Consider the following 19,573-nt stretch of genomic DNA (forward strand, 5'->3'; position numbering starts at 1 on the left):
GATAGGATAGAGAGGTTGCCTAACGGTGTATTGGCCAGTTACCTGTAATTTACGTTCTTTCTCTTCTAGCTCCTTTAAGTCATTTATTTCTTTCTTTCTAATTTCCAATGCTTTCGCATATACATTCTTCCGCTGCTCTTTCTCGCGCAAGGCTTGCTCACGCTTCACTCGTCCACGCACTTCTTTCTCCCACATTCGTACACAGTCAAACATATCTTGCCTAGACTTTTGCTTACACATACATTGTTCCACATACTCAATCTTTCACAAATCAAATGGCCCATGCATAGGCCAACGTAACTCAGGATCCGCACGAGTGTATTTATTCCATAATGAGCTGTACATTATAGAAGAAAGACCATGTTTAATATACATATCTCTATTGTGCGTCCCCTCTGGGGGTGCCGGTTGCGATTCTTCCAGTCTCAAATTGGTACCATTACAAAAGCAACACATCCTACGAAGTGCGCTAAAAACAGGCATGCCAAAAATAGTGCAGAATATGCAATATTATAATCAAAGTAGCACTTAAGGTGCCGTTCAAATCAAAATTAAATTGGAGAAAATTCTCCTCATTACCTGTATCAATTCAAAGGACACAAATTGACTAGTCACCCAAAACACGAGAGCCACAGTAAGTAGTGCTAAACTTCATTACCAAACAAAGGCATCAAAACCCACAGCAAGTGCCGTAAAATGGCTCTTACCAATCACAGGGTGTCCAGGTTCCAACTGCCAAGTTCTAAAATAGACCAAATGGTCACTGCATGACGAATGAACAAAAAGGATCTCAGTCGAGGACCAGCGCCACCTGGATGGTCAAATCAGAAAGAAGGGAAAAACGCTGTGGTTGCCAAGACTCGGGTCTCCTCAGGCATTGATCGACCGCAGTGAGATCCCAATCCTTCGTCGCGACCAATCCGTTGGGCGTCCGAGTCGCCGATGAGTCCCTGTTCAGGTGCCAATTTGTTGAAGTAAGCCTCAGAAAGGCCTACTAGTGCAAGGGGTTCACCCTTCTCTGCACAAAGTCCTCAGACCATATAGAAAGAAGTTGGCACAGAAACTGAAATAAAAGACAGAGTTTATTAAATTTCATGAGGTGGTACTACAGTTCAAACAGCACCCTTTGGTAATGTTTGAAGTAGCACACTGAACTGAGAGAGCATGGTCCTTTTATACCCACGCAGGGGCTAAAAGGAGGTGGTACAATTATAGAAGCAAGACTTCTATATATATAAGGTCATGTGAAAATGCACAGTCGACAGGTAGGAGGGGCTAACAGTTTTCAAGGACTAACAGCTGCAGACCTTACTGGGCATGTGCGAAAGTGGGAGATGCCAAATATAACTTGTCACTAGGCAGATTTTCAAGAGTAGTTAACACAAAGGTAGGACAGAGCACATGGTGAGCACATGGCAGCATGTGGCTGAGAAAATGGCTGCCATGAATACAAAATGGATTCCGCCAAATGTTCACAATAGTTGCTAAATACAAGATGTCTTCTGCTAATGCTTAATCTAATCGCTGCTAAACTACAACAGTAGGGACATTATGCTTTTAACCCTGGGCATGGAGAAGTCCTTCATCAGAGAGCATTGGCCTTACCTGACCACAACATTAACCCACTTTGGTTTAGGCCCCCCGTTTCTCACAAGGATCCACAGCACCTATAGCAAACCGTGGGCGATGGTATGGGTGAACTGACATTCCTCCCAATCATTTCCCATATGCAGAGGCACCAGACTGGTGTGTCCTTTGTCACCCCTACTATTGGAGCGGTTTGCACAGAGTGTACTATCGAATCCAAATAGAATGGGTGTGACATTTGAAGGCGAAGTGCACATCTTGGCTTTATAAGTAGGTGATGTTTTAGTCTCCTTAGATAATTCCAAGGCTCCGGCTCTTCTGCAGGAGATAGAGGAGTTTGGGTAGATCTCCGGCTTCCCCGTAAATGTTCAGAAATCTCAAGCCCTTAATATTGCGGTCCCTCTTCTGGTCCATCAGTATCTGGAAAGGCAGTTTCCAATATGTTAGCATAGATAGAGTATCCCTTATCTAGGGCTCAAGCTTGCTCCAACCATCTCCAACACTACCCTTATTAACTTATCGGTACAGCGAGTACGACGCGGACTTGCCAAATGGCAATCATACCCGATTTCATTGCTGGGCTGCATTGCCTCCCTTAAAATGACGATCCTTCTGCAAATCTTATACCTTTTTCAAACCCTACCGGTCGAGCCTCTCCTGAGAACGATTCAATCTTTACAGAAAGGTTTTTACCATTTCATTTGAGCAGGGAGGCGGCCTCGCGTGAGCCGCACCCTTATGCTATCAACCGCCAGCACAAGGGGGGCTGGGGGTGTCTAACCTACTGCACTATATTCAAGCTGCCCAACTCTACTATTTAGTAGAGTGGTCGAGAGGCAAGTCCGAAAAGAGGTGGCCGTTTATGTATAGGGCGCTCGCAGGCACATCCCTGTGGAAGATTCCCTTCCTATCCAACCCACAACATCCTTGGGGTTTATATTCTTCTCCAATCACACACTCACTTATGAGAACGTGGGACCGGGTGGCAACAGGGAAAGCTTTACTACATTTCCCTTTCCCTTGATGCCAATTGCTGGCAATCCATCCTTTACCCCTGGTATGAACACCTTGGCCTACAGCAAGTGGTTGCAACTGGAGTGTCGCACTGTCGGCCATCTATTTGATGTCGAGGGTTTGATACCTTTTGACACTCTGAAATCCGAACATGCACTCCCCAAGACAGAGCGAAAGCGTACTTACAAATTAGTCTTTGGGCCATGCATCCAGTGACGAGATCAGGTAAAGAGATTCCTTACAGATGTTGAGCAATGGCTGTTGAAGAAGACCTCAGATAAAAGATAAATCACTGACCTGTATGATTTACTACAAAAGGCCCCGATACACAGATATCCCGAGGACAACGACAATGGGAGGCCGAAATCGGTAGATCTCTCACACATAGGAAATGGGAGGACATATACTGCAGGGCACGTCACACAACTAAAATATGGCAAGCATAGAATCTGCGACCATAGGCGGTGTCTAATAGGGTTGGCATTGGGTTTGGCCACTCAAAACATACTCTCTCACTGGGGTACTGTAAGGAAATGTCTCCTTGGCATGGGTACCCCCTAACGTTTTGCCTTTGCTGATGCTAAGGTATGATTTGAAAGTGTGCTGGGACCCTGCTAACCAGGCCCCAGCACCAGTGTTCTTTCCCTAAACTGTACCTTTGTCTCCACAATTGGCACAACCCTGGCACTCAGGTAAGTCCCTGGTAACTGGTACCCCTGGTACCAAGGGCCCTGATGCCAGGGAAGGTCTCTAAGGGCTGCAGCATGTCTTATGCCACCGTGGGGACCCAGCACATGCACACTGCCTCACAGCTTGTGTGTGCTGGTGGGGAGAAAATGACTAAGTCGACATGGCACTCCCCTCAGAGTGCCATGCCAACCTCACACTGCCTGTGGCATAGGTAAGTCACTCCTCTAGCAGGCCTTACAGCCCTAAGGCAGGGTGCACTATACCACAGATGAGGGCATATGTGCATGACTATGCCCCTACAGTGTCTAAGCAAAACCTTAGACATTGTAAGTGCAGGGTAGCTATAAGAGTATATGGTCTGGGAGTTTGTCAAACACGAACTCCACAGTTCCATAATGGCTACACTGAAAACTGGGAAGTTTGGTATCAAACTTCTCAGCACAATAAATGCACTCTGAGGACAGTGTGCAATTTTTTGTAACATACACCCAGAGGGCATCTTAGAAATGCCCCCTGAATACCTACCCGACTTCTAGTGTAGGCTGACCAGTTTCTGCCAGCCTGCCACACCCCAGACATGTTGCTGGCCACATGGGGAGAATGCCTTTGTCACTCTGTGGCCAGGAACAAAGCCTGTACTGGGTGGAGGTGCTTCTCACCTCCCCCTGCAGGAACAGTAACACCTGGTGGTGAGCCTCAGAGGCTCACCCCTTTTGTTACAGCGCCCCAGGGCATCCCGGCTAGTGGAGATGCCCGCCACTCCGGCCACTGCCCCCACTTTTGGCGGCAAGGCTGGAGGAGATAATGAGAAAAACAAGGAAGAGTCGTCCACCAGTCAGGACAGCCCCTAAGGTGTCCTGAGCTGAGGTGACCCCTGCCTTGAGAAATCCTCCATCTTGAGTTTGGAGGATTCCCCCAATAGGATTAGGGATGTGCCCTCCTCCCCACAGGGAGGAGGCACTAAGAGGGTGTAGCCACCCTCAAGGACAGTAGCCATTGGCTACTGCCCTCCCAGACCTAAACACCCCCCTAAATTCAGTATTTAGGGGTTCCCCGGATCCCAGGAAATCAGATACCTGCAACCTGAAGAAACCAGAAGGACTGCTGACTTACAAGCCTGCAGAGAAGGAGGAAGACGACAACTGCTTTGGCTCCAGCCCTACCAGCCTGTCTCCAACTTCGAAATCCTGCTCCAGCGACGCATCCGCCAGGGACCAGCGACCTCTGAAGCTTCAGAGGACTGCCCTGGACTAAAGGACCAAGAAACTCCTGTAAACAGTGGCCCTGTCCAAAACCAGACACCCCCGGCTCGAGATCCAGAGAACAAACACCTCAGGGAGGACTCCCGGCGACTGCGAGCCCGTGAGTAACCAGAGACGACCCCCCTGAGCCCCCACAGCTACGCCTGCAGAGAGAATCCAGAGGCTCCCCCTGACCGCGACTGCCTGTAACAAGGGACCCAACACCTGGAACCAACACTGCACCCGCAGACCCCAGGACCTGAAGGAACCAAACTTCGATGCAGGAGTGACCCCCAGGTGACCCTCTGCCTAGCCCAGGTGGGGGCTGTCCCGAGAAGCCCGCCCCTCAGCCTGCCTGCACCGCTAGAGTGACCCCCGGGTCCCTCCATTGTTTCCTACCTGAAACCCGATGCCTGCTTTGCACACAGCACCCGGCCGCCCCTGTGCCGCTGAGGGTGTATTTTGTGTGCCTACTTGTGTCCCCCCCAGTGCTCTACAAAACCCCCCTGGTCTGCCCCCCGAGGATGCAGGTACTTACCTGATGGCAGCCTGGAACCGGAGCACCCCTATTCTCCATAGGCACCTATGTGTTTTGGGCACCTTTTTGACCTCTGCACCTGACCGGGAGTTGACATGCCCCAGATATCTTCAGCTCCTGAGGCTTCTCGACACACCAGCCATGATACAGTGAACAGGGCCATGTAGGGATTTAACCTTTAGTGTTTTCTCTCATTGTTGCTGTATTAATGGGTAAATGTGCTCCCTGGAGGAGGGAGGGAGGAAAAGGGGATGCTTTGTTTACCTTTCATCCCGTTCTATGTTATTACTTGTAATACAGCTGTATAATTATTATCACTATGAAGCCCTCTTCTGGGTGGCTCATACAATGCGATCGCTGTATATTGTTACATACTATAAAAAAAAAATTAACTTAAAATGTAGGACTTAAGTGTAGGAAAGTACCATCTTGCCAGGCATGTTACCCCCATATTTCACTGTATATATATGTTGTTTTAGTGTATGTGTCACTGGGACCCTGCCAGCCAGGGCCCCAGTGCTCATAAGTGTGCCCTGTATGTGTTCCCTATGTGATGACTAACTGTCTCACTGAGGCTCTGCTAACCAGAACCTCAGTGGTTATGCTCTCTCTGCTTTCTAAATTGTCACTAACAGGCTAGTGACCAATTTCACCAATTCACATTGGCATACTGGAACACCCTTATAATTCCCTAGTATATGGTACTAAGGTACCCAGGGTATTGGGGTTCCAGGAGATCCCTATGGGCTGCAGCATTTCTTTTGCCACCCATAGGGAGATCTGACAATTCTTACACAGGTCTGCCAGTGCAGCCTGAGTGAAATAACGTCCACGTTATTTTTCCCTAGTATATGGTACTAAGGTACCCAGGGTATTGGGGTTCCAGGAGATCCCTATGGGCTGCAGCATTTCTTTTGCCACCCATAGGGAGATCTGACAATTCTTACACAGGCCTGCCAGTGCAGCCTGAGTGAAATAACGTCCACGTTATTTCATAGCCATTTACCACTGCACTTAAGTAACATATAAGTCACCTATATGTCTAACCTTCACCTGGTGAAGGTTGGGTGCAAAGTTACTTAGTGTGTGGGCACCCTGGCACTAGCCAAGGTGCCCCCACATCGTTCAGGGCAAATTCCCTGACTTTGTGAGTGCGGGGACACCATTACACGCGTGCACTGTACATAGGTCTCTACCTATGTACAGCATCACAATGGTAACTCCGAACATGGCCATGTAATATGTCTAGGATCATGGCATTGTCACCCCAATGCCATTCTGGCATTGGGGGGACAATTCCATGGTCCCCCGGGTCTCTAGCACAGAACTGGGTACTGCCAAACTGCCTTTCCCGGGGTATCACTGCAGCTGCTGCTGCTGCCAACCCCTCAGACAGCTTTCTACCCTCCTGGGGTCCAGCCAGGCCTAGCCTAGGAAGGAAGAACAAAGGACTTCCTCAGAGAGAGGGTGTTACACCCTCTCCCTTTGGAAAAAGGTGTCAGGGCTGGGGAGGAGTAGCCTCCCCCAGCCTCTGGAAATGCTTTGATGGGCACAGATGGTGCCCATCTCTGCATAAGCCAGTCTACACCGGTTCAGGGATCCCCCAGCCCTGCTCTGGTGCGAAACTGGACAAAGGAAAGGGGAGTGACCACTCCCCTGACCTGCACCTTCCAGGGGAGGGGCCCAGAGCTCCTCCAGCGTGCCCCAGACCTCTACCATCTTGGATTCAGAGGTGTGCTGGCACACTGGACTGCTCTGAGTGGCCAGGGTCAGCAGGTGACGTCAGAGACTCCTTCTGATAGGCTCTTACCTGTGTTACTAGCCTATCCTCCTTCCTAGGTAGCCAAACCTCCTTTTCTGGGTATTTAGGGTCTCTGCTTTGGGGAATTCTTCAGATACCGAATGCAAGAGCTCATCAGAGTTCCTCTGCACTTCTCTCTTCACCTTCTGCCAAAGGATCAACCGATGACTGCTCAGGACGCCTGCAAAACCGCAACAAAGTAGCAAAGACGACTACTGCAACCATTTATCGCTTCATCCTGCTGGCTTTCTCGCCTGTTTCCTGGTGGTGCATGCTCTGGGGGTAGCCTGCCTCCTTCTTGCACCAGGAGCTCTGAAGAAATCTCCCGTGGGTCGACGGAATCTTCCTCCTGCAACCGCAGGCAACAAAGGACTGCATCACGGGTCCTCTGGGTCCCCTCTCAGCACGGCTAGCGTGGTCCCTGGAACTCAGCAACTCTGTCCAAGTGACTCCCACAGTCCAGTGACTCATCAGTCCAAGTTTGGTGGAGGTAAGTCCTAGCCTCCCCACGCTAGACTGTATTGCTGGGTACCGTGTGATTTGCAGCTGCTCCGGCTCCTGTGCACTCTTCCAGGATTTCCTTCGTGCACAGCCAAGCCTGGGTCCCCGACACTCTAACCTGCAGTGCACAACCTTCTGAGTTGTCCTCCGGCGTCGTGGGACTCCCTTTTCTGACTTTGGGTGGACTCTGGTTCACTCCTCTTCTAAGTGCCTGTTCCGGTACTTCTGCAGGTGCTGCCTGCTTTTGTGAGGGCTCCATGACTTGCTGGGTGCCCCGTCTGTCTCCTCATCCAAGTGGCGACATCCTGGTCCCTCCTGGGCCACAGCAGCATCCAAAAACCCTAACCGCTACCCTTGCAGCTAGCAAGGCTTGTTTGTGATCTTTCTGCGTGGGAACACCTCTGCAAGCTTCTTCACGACGTGGGACATCCATCCTCCAAAGGGGAAGTTCCTAGTTCTCTTCGTTCTTGCAGAAACCAAAGCTTCTTCCATCCGGTGGCAGCTTCTTTGCACCCTCAGCTGGCATTTCCTGGGCATCTGCCCTCTCTCGACATTGTTGTGACTCTTGGACTTGGTCCCCTTGTTTCGCAGGTACTAAGGTCCGGAAATCCACTGCTGTTGCATTGCTGGTGTTGGTCTTCCTTGCAGAATCCCCCTATCACGTCTTCTGTGCTCTCTGGGGTTATAGGTGCACCTTACACCTACTTTTCAGGGTCTTTGGGTGGGCTATTTTTCTAACCCTCACTGTTTTCTTACAGTCTCAGCGACCCTCTACAAGCTCACATAGGTTTGGGGGCCAATCGTGGTTCGCATTCCACTTTTGGAGTATATGGTTTGTGTTACCCCTATACCTATGTGCTCCTATTGCAATCTATTGTAACTTTACACTGCTTGCTTTACTTCCTTTTGCTATTACTGCATATTTTTGGTATTGTGTACATATATCTTGTGTATATTTGGCATCCTCATACTGAGGGTACTCACTGAGATACTTTTGGCATATTGTCATAAAAATAAAGTACCTTTATTTTTAGTATATCTGTGTATTGTGTTTTCTTATGATATTGCGCATATGACACCAGTGGTATAGTAGGAGCTTTGCATGTCTCCTAGTTCAGCCTAAGCTGCTCTGCTATTGCTACCTTCTATCAGCCTAAGTTGCTAGAAACACCTCTTCTACACTAATAAGGGATAACTGGACCTGGTACAGAGTGTAAGTACCCCTTGGTACCCACTACAATGCAGGCCAGCCTCCTACATTAAGTGAGTCCAATATTTAGCTGTTTAGAGATTTTAAGGAACAGGCCTTCAGTTATTAAAAGATACCGTGATCCAGAGATTCCAAGGTACAGGGATCCAGAGATTCCAAGGTACAGGGATCCAGAGATTCCAAGGTACATGGATCCAGAAATTCTAAGGTACAGGGATCCAGAAATTCCAAGGTACAGGAATCCAGAGATTCCAAGGTACAGGAATCCAGAGATTCCAAGGTACAGGGATCTAGAGATTCCAGTGTACAGGGATGTAGAGATTTCAAGGTACAGGAATGCGGAGATTCCAAGGACCATGACTCTAAATATTCCACAGTGTAGGATTTCAAGGATCTCAAGGTGGAGGAGCTCAATGATTCGACGATGCAGGAGATGTAGTAATTCCTGGTTGAAGGCTTTCACAGACAGGTGCAGGATCTAACAGACAGTCATACTCGGCACTACTGAGATTTTACAGGAGGAGAGGAAGAAAGCAAGAGAGAGATACAGAAAGAGAGAGAGTGAGCCCTACAGACGCAGGAGATCACAAGAGTGAGTAGAAGATCGAGAGGCATATGCAGAGAGGGAATGAAAGAGATAGTGTGTGATTATTCACATCTGCTTTTGAGATCCCAAGAACTGTCAGCGAGACAAACAAACCAAGAGAGTTAATATGAAAGAGAGAGAAAAAAGAAAACAGTGTGTGTGTGTCTGTGTGTGTGTTCTGTTCCTTTTCAGCTCCTGTAGCCTCCGAGTCTTCTGTAACACTAAAATGATTTGTGTGTCCTTCAGGTGTAAGAAGGTGAAGTTTCAGGGTCCTAGGAGTGAGATGAAGAAAACAAGGAAAGAAGAGGTTATGATAACTCTGAAACCTAAAGAGGAAATGAAGAAATATAAAGGTAAATAGAGTTGCACTGAATGTAATTATATGTTGGTGTCCACACTGAGACCTTCGGCCTCCACCAGCTACAGCTGCAGCTTTTACTGTGGAAAGACCTGGTCGACCAGTTGGCGAGTGCAGGGTTACACACTGACCCCCTCAGCTGTGCTAACTCCTGAGCCGTGCTGGTGGTCCATCAGCAGTACAGGGAGTTTCTCCTTAACATTGTCCATGATATCCCCTGGGTTGGGCATCTAGGGGTGACTGAGACCTCAGTGAGGCTGGTCAACCACTTCTACTGGACCTAGATGTCAGAGAAGGTCAAGGAGTTTTGTCGCTCATGTGTGACCTGCCAAGCCAGTGGCAAGGGAGGAGGCAAACCCAAGTCTCCCCTGATACCACTACCAGAGGTGGGGCAGCTTTAGAGAGGGTGGTGCATTGCTTGAGATCATTTGTAAAAGTGCAATCAGCTGCTTTAGGAGGAAGTGCCCGCGCTCATGAGGTAACCAACCGAGAGTCACTACCCGGAATGAAGGAAGGGGAGAGGGGGCCACAATAGTGGAGGCTGACAAAGATTAAAATTGTGCATGAGCAGAAAAGTCTTGAGCTGTGTTCAAAAGATAAACGGATTTGGTTGGGAATAGAGATGATGCTGCAATTGTACCATTGACTACAATATACTGTCTAGTGCAGCACTGTGGACAGTGCAGTATAGTGTACTGAGTAATGCAGTGTGCTCTCTTGTGCAACAAGCCATCTGGTACATTGTGACATGTAGTACAGTGTGCTGTTTGGTGCAGCATTTTGTGAAATAGTGCACTGTCTATTCTGTTGTGCTCTCTAGTGTTGTATGCTGCCTAGAGCTATGTGCTGCCTTGTATGGTGTATTCTCTAGTTGTAAGAAACAGTCCCCTTGTTTGCAGTACCCCCCACACACACTTTTTGCCTGATATCTGATGCCAACTTGACTAAGGGGGTCATCACGACCCTGGCGGTACAAAACCGCCAGGGCCGTGGTCCGCGGGAGCACCGCCAACAGGCTGGCGGTGCTCCTAAGGGCATTCTGACCGCGGCGGTACAGCCGCGGTCAGAAACGGGAAACTGGCGGTTTCCCGCCAGTTTCCCGCTGCCCTGGGGAATCCTCCATGGCGGCGCAGCTTGCTGCGCCGCCATGGGGATTCCGACACCCCATACCGCCATCCTGTTCCTGGCGGTTCGGCCGCCAGGAACAGGATGGCGGTATGGGGTGTCGTGGGGCCCCTGGGGGCCCCTGCAGTGCCCATGCCAATGGCATGGGCACTGCAGGGGCCCCCGTAAGAGGGCCCCACTTTGAATTTCAGTGTCTGCTTAGCAGACACTGAAATTCGCGACGGGTGCTACTGCACCCGTCGCACCCCTTCCACTCCGCCGGCTCCATTCGGAGCCGGCTTCCTTGTGGAAGGGTGTTTCCCACTGGGCTGGCGGGCGGCCTTTTGGCGGTCGCCCGCCAGCCCAGTGGGAAACCCAGAATGACCGCCGCGGTCTTTTGACCGCGGTACGGTCTTCTGGCGGTTCCCGCTTGGCGGGCGGCGGGATCATGCCCTAAGTGTGTGCTGGGATCCCGCTAACCAGGCCCCAGCACCTGTGTTCTTTCCCTAAAGCTGTACCATTGTTCCACAATTGGCACACCCCTGGCCCACAGCTAAGTCCCTTGCAAGAGGTATGAGTGGTACCAAGGGCTCTGTGATCAGGGTGGGTCCCTAAGGGCTGCAGCATAGATTGTGCCACCCTAAGGGACCCCTCACCAAACACATGCACACTGCAACTTGTGTGTGCCGGTGGGAAGAAAAAGGTACAGTTGACATGGCATCCCCCTCAGGATGCCATGCCCACAAACCACTTCCTGTGGCATAGGTAAGTCACCACCCTAGCAGGCCTCACGGCCCTAAGACAGGGTGCACTGTCCCACAGGTGAGGGCATTGGTGCAGGAGCAATGTGCCCCTACAGTGTCTAAGTCCATTTTAGACATTGTAAGTGCATGGGCCATAATGAGTATATGGTCTGGGAGTTTGTCATTACGAACTCCACAGCTCTATCATGGCTTCACTGAAGTCTGGGAAGTTTGCTTCTCAGCGCATTAAACGCACCCTGTGCATTGCTGGATTTATTGAGAAATGCACCCAGAGGGCATCGCAGCGATCCCCCCTGTATTTTACCCAATCCTTTAGTGCAGGACTGACTGGTCTGTGCCAGCCTGCCACTAAGAGACAAGTTTCTGACCCCATGGGGTGAGGGCCTTTTCTGCTTTCTGAGGCCAGAAACAATGCCTGCACTGAGTGGAGGTGTTTCACACTCCCCCCCTCCCCGCAGAAACTGTAACACTTGGCAGTGAGCATCAAAGGCTCAGGCCTCCTGTTACAATGTCACAGGGCACTCCAGCCAGTGGAGATGCCCACCCCTGGGAAAGCCCCAATTTTGGCAACAAGTTAGGAAGGAAACTTGGGAAAAATAAGGAGGAGTGACCACATCAGATGGGATCACTCCTAAGGTGCCCAGAGCTAAAGTGACCCTCTCGCTGCAGAATGCGTCATCTTGGTTTGGAGGAAAGGGACCAATAGGGTTAGGTCTGTGTCCCCCTCCCCAAAGGGAGTGGACATGAGAAGGATGTAATCACCCTCAGAGACAGTAGCCACTGGCTTCTGCCCTCTGACCCCTGCAACGCCCCTAAATCCAGGATTGAAGTGCTCCCCTGAACCTAGCTCGTCAGATTGCTGGCGACCTCACAAGAAGAAAGAAGAAGGACTGCTAACCTGACTCCCAGCAGAGAAGGCTGAAGACGCAAACTGACTTGGACCCAGCCCTGCCGGCCTCTCTCCAGCTTCTAAAGCCCTGCTAAAAGAAGGTGATGCATCCTGCAGGACCAGTGACCTCTGAAAAGCCTCCAGAGGACTGCCTGCACCCCAGAGGACCAAGGACACCCAAGCACAGCTGCCCTGTCCAAGAAGAACTTCCAACTAAGGACTTCAGAACCACCCCAGATCCTACCCACTCTGCACCCAACGCCCAGAGCCTGTGTCCAGTTGGCCCAACCGACTAAAGCTGGTCCCCAGGTGATTCTGAACAAGTCCCCACCCTGGGTTGACCCCCCCGTCCAACACGATGACATCTGCAGCCTGAATCCAGAGGACCTCCCCTGACCGTGAAGGTTCCGGACGAAGATACACAACGCCAAAGGTAACCCTTCACCTGCAGCGCCCTGGCATTGGGAAATTCGACCACTGGTCCAACACTGTTCAGCAGGCGGCCCTCCTCCTCGACCAGTTGGTGGTTTTTCTGGAACTGACCCCCTGGACTTCACCTGCAGCATCTTTGTGACCCCTGGGACCCCCGATAGGAAAGCATTGGGAGTCTGACTCTGTGTTTGTACCCTGCATCCAGCTGCCCCTGTGCCTCTGAGGGTATGTGTTCGGTGCTGACCTGTGCCCCCGGTGCTCTTTTAAACCCCCCAGGTCTGCCCTCCTAAGACACGGGTACTTACCTGGAAGCAGGCCTGATTCCGAATGCCCCCTTCTCCATAGGAGCCCATGTTAAATCAACCTCAACGTTAACTTTTGCACTCGACCGGCCCGTGTTTCTGGTGGTGGGTGTTTGGGGTTAAATTCAACCCCAACCTGTGGACATCCTAACCCCCGGAGACTGGAACCACAAGGTTCAAGTTGTAAGTAAGTAAGTTTGCAAGCAAGTATCCAACATATGTATCAATACCACTTTGTTTAGAATTGACACGTTATACGATTTTCAAGCAAATAGCAATAATCTATTTTAAAAGTTGACACACTGCAATTTTCAGAAACAGTTCTGGGGAAAGAAAAGTTAGCACAGTTGCAATGTGAGTACAGGACTTAGTTCCAGTCTCTCCCTGATCCCTGTACCCACCCCTGATCCCCTTGCTTACCCCCGGCTCCCCCGAGCCACACATGCACACACCACACATACATACATACACGCACAAATCCACGCTCACTCATTCACACCACATGGCCACGACACTCCCTCCACCCCAGCATACACGCATTCACACAAGCACATAGACACTTGCACAAACACACACAACAACCCCACCTCCACCAAATTCACACAAACACACACCCATTCACGCACACAACACTCAACATCCCCTGTCCCCTGTAAGACGATCACCTTACCTGGTGGTCGTGGTGGTCGTCCGGGAGGGAACGGGGTCCATGCTGCTTACTCCGCCACCAGTGCCCCACCAACACAACACCGCCACGCCATTTACAATCTTGTAATACAGCGGGCGGTGTTGGGAAGCTTCACCAGACCGCCGACAGCCAGTATGACTGCTGGCGACTTTCTGCCCAGTATGTGGCGGGGAGCAGCCAGTGGTCATAATATGACAGTCATGTGGTGGGTGCAACTTCGGTGGTCTACCAAAAATGAGTGTAATGCACACTACAGTGTGCTTCTTGCAGGTAGGTGATGTGTAGTGCAGTGTACTGCACGGTAAAGTGTGCTTCTTCCAGGTAGCTGCGGTGCAGTGCAGTGTATTCTACAGTGTGCTCCTTCCAGGTAGGTGCTGTGTAGTGCAGTGTATTGCACAGTACAGCGTGCTCCTTCCAGGTAGGTGCTGTATAGTGCTGTGTAATGCACAGTACAGTGTGCTCTTTCCAGGTAGGTGCTCTATAGTGCTGTGTAATGCACAGTACAGTGTGCTCCTTCCAGGTAGGTGCTGTGTAGTGCAGTGTTTTGTACAGTACAGTGTGCTCCTAACCAGGTAGGTGCTGTTAGGCCAGTGTATTGTGCAGTACAGTGTGTTCCTTCCAGGTAGGTGCTGTGTAGTGCGGTGTATTCTACAGTGTGGTCCTTCCATGTAGGTGCTGTGCATTGCAGTCTAATATACAGTACAGTATGCTCCTTCCAGGTAGGTGATATAAACTGCTGTGTAATGCACAGTACAGTGTGCTCCTTCTAGGTAGGTGCTGTGTAGTGCAGTGTATTGTATAGTCTGCTCCTTCCAGGTAGAAGCTGTGTAGTGCAATGTATTGTATTATGTGCTCCCTCCAGGTAGGGGTGTTGCAGTGCAGTGTGTTCTACAGTGTGCTCCTTCCAGGTAGGTGCTGTGCAGTGCAGTTTATTGTACAGTACAGTATGCTCCTAACCAGGTAGGTGATGTTAGGCCAGTATTGTACAATACAGTGTGCTCCTTCCAGATAATTACTGTTTAGTGCTGTGTATTCTACAGTGTGGTCCTTCCATGTAGGTGCTGTGCAGTGTAATGTATTGTACAGTACAGGGTGCTCCTTCCAGGTAGGCGCTGTATACCGCAGTTTCTGCTGTGTAGTGCAGTGCATTGTACAGCACAGTATTCTTCTTCCAGGTAGGTGCAGTGCAGTGTATTATACAGTACAGTGTTCTTCTTCCAGGTAGATGCAGTGCAGTGCAGTGTATTATACAGTAGAGTGTGCTTCTTCCAGTTAAGTGCTCTGTAGTGCAGTGTATTGTACTGTGTGGTCTTTACAGGTAGGTGTAGTTTAGTGTAGTTTATTGTACTGTTCGTTTCTTCCAGGTAGGTGCTGTGTAGTGTAGTGTATTGTACAGTACAGTATGTTCCTTCGAGGTAGGTGCTGTGTAGTGCAGTTTATTGGGTAGTCTGCTTCTTCCAGGTAGAAGCGGTGTAGTGCAGTGTATTTGTATTGTGTGCTCCCTCCAGGTCGGTGAGGTCTAGTGCAGTGTATGGTACAGAATAGTGTGCTCGTTCCGGGTAGGTGCTTTGTAGTGCAGTCTATTTTACAGTACAGTGTGCTCATAACCAGGTAGGCGCTGTTAGGCCAGTGTATTGTACAGTATAGTCTGTTCCTTCCAGGTAGGTGAGGTGTAGTGCAGTGTATTGTACAGTACAGTCTGCTCCTACCAGGTATGTGCTGTATAGTGCAGTGTCTTTTAAAGTACAGAGTGCACCTAACCAGGTAGCAGATGTTAGGCCAGTGCATTGTACAGAACAGTGTGCTCCTTCCAGGTAGGTGCGGTGTAGTGCAGTGTATTGTACAGTACAGTTTGGTTCTTCCAGGTAGGTGCGGTGTAGTGCAGTGTATTGTACAGTACAGTGTGCTCCTTCCACATAGGTGCTGTGTAGTGCAGTGTATTGTACAGCACTGTCCGCTCCTTCCAGGTAGGTGCTGTGTGGTGCAGTGTATTCTACAGTACAGTGTGCTCCTTTAATAGCGCAGTGTACTGTACAGTGTGCTCCTTCCAGATATCTACGGTGTAGTGCAGTGCATTGTACAGAACAGTGTTCTTCTTCCAGGTAGCTGCGGTGCAGTGCAGTGTAATATACAGTACAGTGTGCTCCTTCCAGGTAGGTGCTGTGTAGCACAGTCTATTGTACAGTAGAGTGTGCTCCTTCCAGGTAGGTACTGTGTAGTGCAGTATATTGTATAGTCTGCTCCTTCCAGGTAGAAGCTGTGTAGTGCAATGTATTGTATTGTGTGCTCCCTCCAGGTAGGTGTGTTGCAGTGCAGTGCGTTCTACAGTGTGCTCCTTCCAGGTAGGTGCTGTGTAGTGCAGTTTATTGTACAGTACAGTATGCTCCTAACCAGGTAGGTGATGTTAGGTCAGTATTGTACAATACAGTGTGCTCCTTCCAAATAATTACTGTTTAGTGCTGTGTATTCTACAGTGTGGTCCTTCCATGTAGGTGCTGTGCAGTGTAATGTATTGTACAGTACAGGGTGCTCCTTCCAGGTAGGTGCTGTATACCGCAGTTTCTGCTGTGTAGTGCAGTGCATTGTACAGCACAGTATTCTTCTTCCAGGTAGGTGCAGTGCAGTGTATTATACAGTACAGTGTTCTTCTTCCAGGTAGATGCAGTGCAGTGTATTATACAGTAGAGTGTGCTTCTTCCAGTTAAGTGCTCTGTAGTGCAGTGTATTGTCCTGTGTGGTCTTTACAGGTAGGTGTAGTTTAGTGTAGTTTATTGTACTGTGTGTTTCTTCCAGGTAGGTGCTGTGTAGTGTAGTGTATTGTACAGTACAGTATGTTCCTTCGAGGTAGGTGCTGTGTAGTGCAGTTTATTGGGTAGTCTGCTTCTTCCAGGTAGAAGCTGTGTAGTGCAGTGTATTTGTACTGTGTGCTCCCTCCAGGTGGGGGAGGTCTAGTGCAGTGTATGGTACAGAATAGTGTGCTCGTTCCGGGTAGGTGCTGTGTAGTGCAGTCTATTTTACAGTACAGTGTGCTCATAACCAGGTAGGCGCTGTTAGGCCAGTGTATTGTACAGTACAGTCTGTTCCTTCCAGGTAGGTGAGGTGTAGTGCAGTGTATTGTACAGTACAGTCTGCTCCTACCAGGTAGGTGCTGTATAGTGCAGTGTCTTTTAAAGTACAGAGTGCACCTAACCAGGTAGCAGATGTTAGGCCAGTGCATTGTACAGAACAGTGTGCTCCTTCCAGGTAGGTGCGGTGTAGTGCAGTGTATTGTACAGTACAGTGTGCTTCTTCCAGGTAGGTGCGGTGTAGTGCAGTGTATTGTACAGTACAGTGTGCTCCTTCCACATAGGTGCTGTGTAGTGCGTGTATTGTACAGTACTGTCCGCCCCTTCCAGGTAGGTGCTGCCTGGTGCAGTGTATTCTACAGTACAGTGTGCTCCTTTAATAGCGCAGTGTACTGTACAGTGTGCTCCTTCCAGATATCTACGGTGTAGTGCAGTGCATTGTACAGAACAGTGTTCTTCTTCGAGGTAGCTGCGGTGCAGTGCAGTTTATTATACAGTACAGTGTGCTCCTTCCAGGTAGGTGCTGTGTAGCACAGTATATTGTATAGTCTGCTCCTTCCAGGTAGAAGCTGTGTAGTGCAATGTATTGTATTATGTGCTCCCTCCAGGTAGGTGTGTTGCAGTGCAGTGTGTTCTACAGTGTGCTCCTTCCAGGTAGGTGCTGTGTAGTGCAGTTTATTGTACAGTACAGTATGCTCCTAACCAGGTAGGTGATGTTAGGCCAGTATTGTACAATACAGTGTGCTCCTTCCAAATAATTACTGTTTAGTGCTGTGTATTCTACAGTGTGGTCCTTCCATGTAGGTGCTGTGCAGTGTAATGTATTGTACAGTGCAGTACAGTGTGCTCCTTCCAGGTAGGTGCTGTATACCACAGTTTCTGCTGTGTAGTGAAGTGCATTGTACAGCACAGTATTCTTCTTCCAGGTAGGAGCAGTGCATAGTATTATGCAGTACAGTATGCTCCTTCCAGGTAAGTGCTGTGTAGTACAGTCTATTGTACAGTAGAGTGTGCTTCTTCCAGTTAGGTGCTCTGTAGTGCAGTGTATTGTACTGTGTGCTCTTTACAGGTAGGTGTAGTTTAGTGCAGTTTATTGTACTGTGTGTTCCTTCCAGGTAGGTGCTGTGTAGTGTAGATTATTGTACAGTACAGTATGTTCCTTCGAGGTAGGTGCTGTGTAGTGCAGTGTATTGGGTAGTCTGCTTCTTCCAGGTAGAAGCTGTGTAGTGCAGTGTATTTGTACTGTGTGCTCCCTCCAGGTGGGTGAGGTCTAGTGCAGTGTATGGTACAGAATAGTGTGCTTATTCCGGGTAGGTGCTGTGTAGTGCAGTGTATTTTACAGTACAGTGTGCTCCTAACCAGGTAGGCGCTGTTAGGCCAGTGTATTGTACAGTACAGTCTGTTCCTTCCAGGTAAGTGAGGTGTAGTGCAGTGTATTGTACAGTACAGTCTGCTACTACCAGGTAGGTGCTGTATAGTGCAGTGTCTTTTACAGTACAGTGTGCACCTAACCAGGTAGCAGATGTTAGGCCAGGGCATTGTACAGAACAGTGTGCTCCTTCCAGATAGGTGCGGTGTAGTGCAGTGTATTGTACAGTACAGTTTGGTTCTTCCAGGTAGGTGCGGTGTAGTGCAGTGTATTGTACAGTACAGTGTGCACCTTCCACATAGGTGCTGTGTAGTGCAGTGTATTGTACAGTACTGTCCGCCCCTTCCAGGTAGGTGCTGTCTGGTGCAGTGTATTCTACAGTACAGTGTGCTCCTTTAATAGTGCAGTGTACTGTACAGTGTGCTCCTTCCAGATATCTACGGTGTAGTGCAGTGCATTGTACAGAACAGTGTTCTTATTCCAGGTAGCTGCGGTGCAGTGCAGTGTATTATACAGTACAGTGTGCTCCTTCCAGGTAGGTGCTGTGTAGCACAGTCTATTGTACAGTAGAGTGTGCTCCTTCCAGGTAGGTACTGTGTAGTACAGTGTATTGTACAGTCTGCTCCTTCCAGGTAGAAGCTGTGTAGTGCAATGTATTGTACTGTTTGCTCCCTCCAGGTGGGTGAGGTCTAGTGCAGTGTATGGTACAGAACAGTGTGCTCCTTCCGGGTAGGTGCTGTGTAGTTCAGTGTATTTTACAGTACAGTGTGCTCCTAACCAGGTAGGTGCTGTTAGGCCAGTGTATTGTGCAGTACAGCGTGCTCCATCCAGGTAGGTCTGGTGTAGTGCAGTGTATTGTACAGTACACTATGCTCCTTCCAGGTAGGTGTTGTGTAGTGCAGTGTATTGTACAGTACTGTCTGCCCCTTCCAGGTAGGTGCTGTCTGGTGCAGTGTATTCTACAGTACAGTGTGCTCCTTTAATAGTGCAGTGTACTGTACAGTGTGCTCCTTCCAGATATCTACGGTGTAGTGCAGTGCATTGTACAGAACAGTGTTCTTATTCCAGGTAGCTGCGGTGCAGTGCAGTGTATTATACAGTACAGTGTGCTCCTTCCAGGTAGGTGCTGTGTAGCACAGTCTATTGTACAGTAGAGTGTGCTCCTTCCAGGTAGGTACTGTGTAGTACAGTGTATTGTACAGTCTGCTCCTTCCAGGTAGAAGCTGTGTAGTGCAGTGTATTTGTACTGTGTGCTCCCTCCAGGTGGGTGAGGTCTAGTGCAGTGTATGGTACAGAATAGTGTGCTTGTTCCGGGTAGGTGCTGTGTAGTGCAGTGTATTTTACAGTACAGTGTGCTCCTAACCAGGTAGGCGCTGTTAGGCCAGTGTATTGTACAGTACAGTCTGTTCCTTCCAGGTAAGTGAGGTGTAGTGC

General features: G+C 49.5%; 1 protein-coding gene across 1 annotated transcript in view; it reads left to right on the forward strand.

The window, feature by feature from the left end:
- The window catches only part of LOC138278805 (E3 ubiquitin-protein ligase TRIM39-like), a 203,822-nt gene that overhangs the window by 143,096 nt on the left and 41,153 nt on the right, over nt 1–19,573 (forward strand). Inside the window, exon 5 of the mRNA XM_069219318.1 lies at nt 9,415–9,521. Coding sequence (XP_069075419.1) covers nt 9,415–9,521 — 107 coding nt within the window. The remainder of the gene's footprint in view (nt 1–9,414; nt 9,522–19,573) is intronic.

This window comes from Pleurodeles waltl, unplaced genomic scaffold, assembly GCF_031143425.1.
Source record: "Pleurodeles waltl isolate 20211129_DDA unplaced genomic scaffold, aPleWal1.hap1.20221129 scaffold_59, whole genome shotgun sequence".
In the NCBI taxonomy this organism is placed as follows: Eukaryota; Metazoa; Chordata; class Amphibia; order Caudata; family Salamandridae; genus Pleurodeles; species Pleurodeles waltl.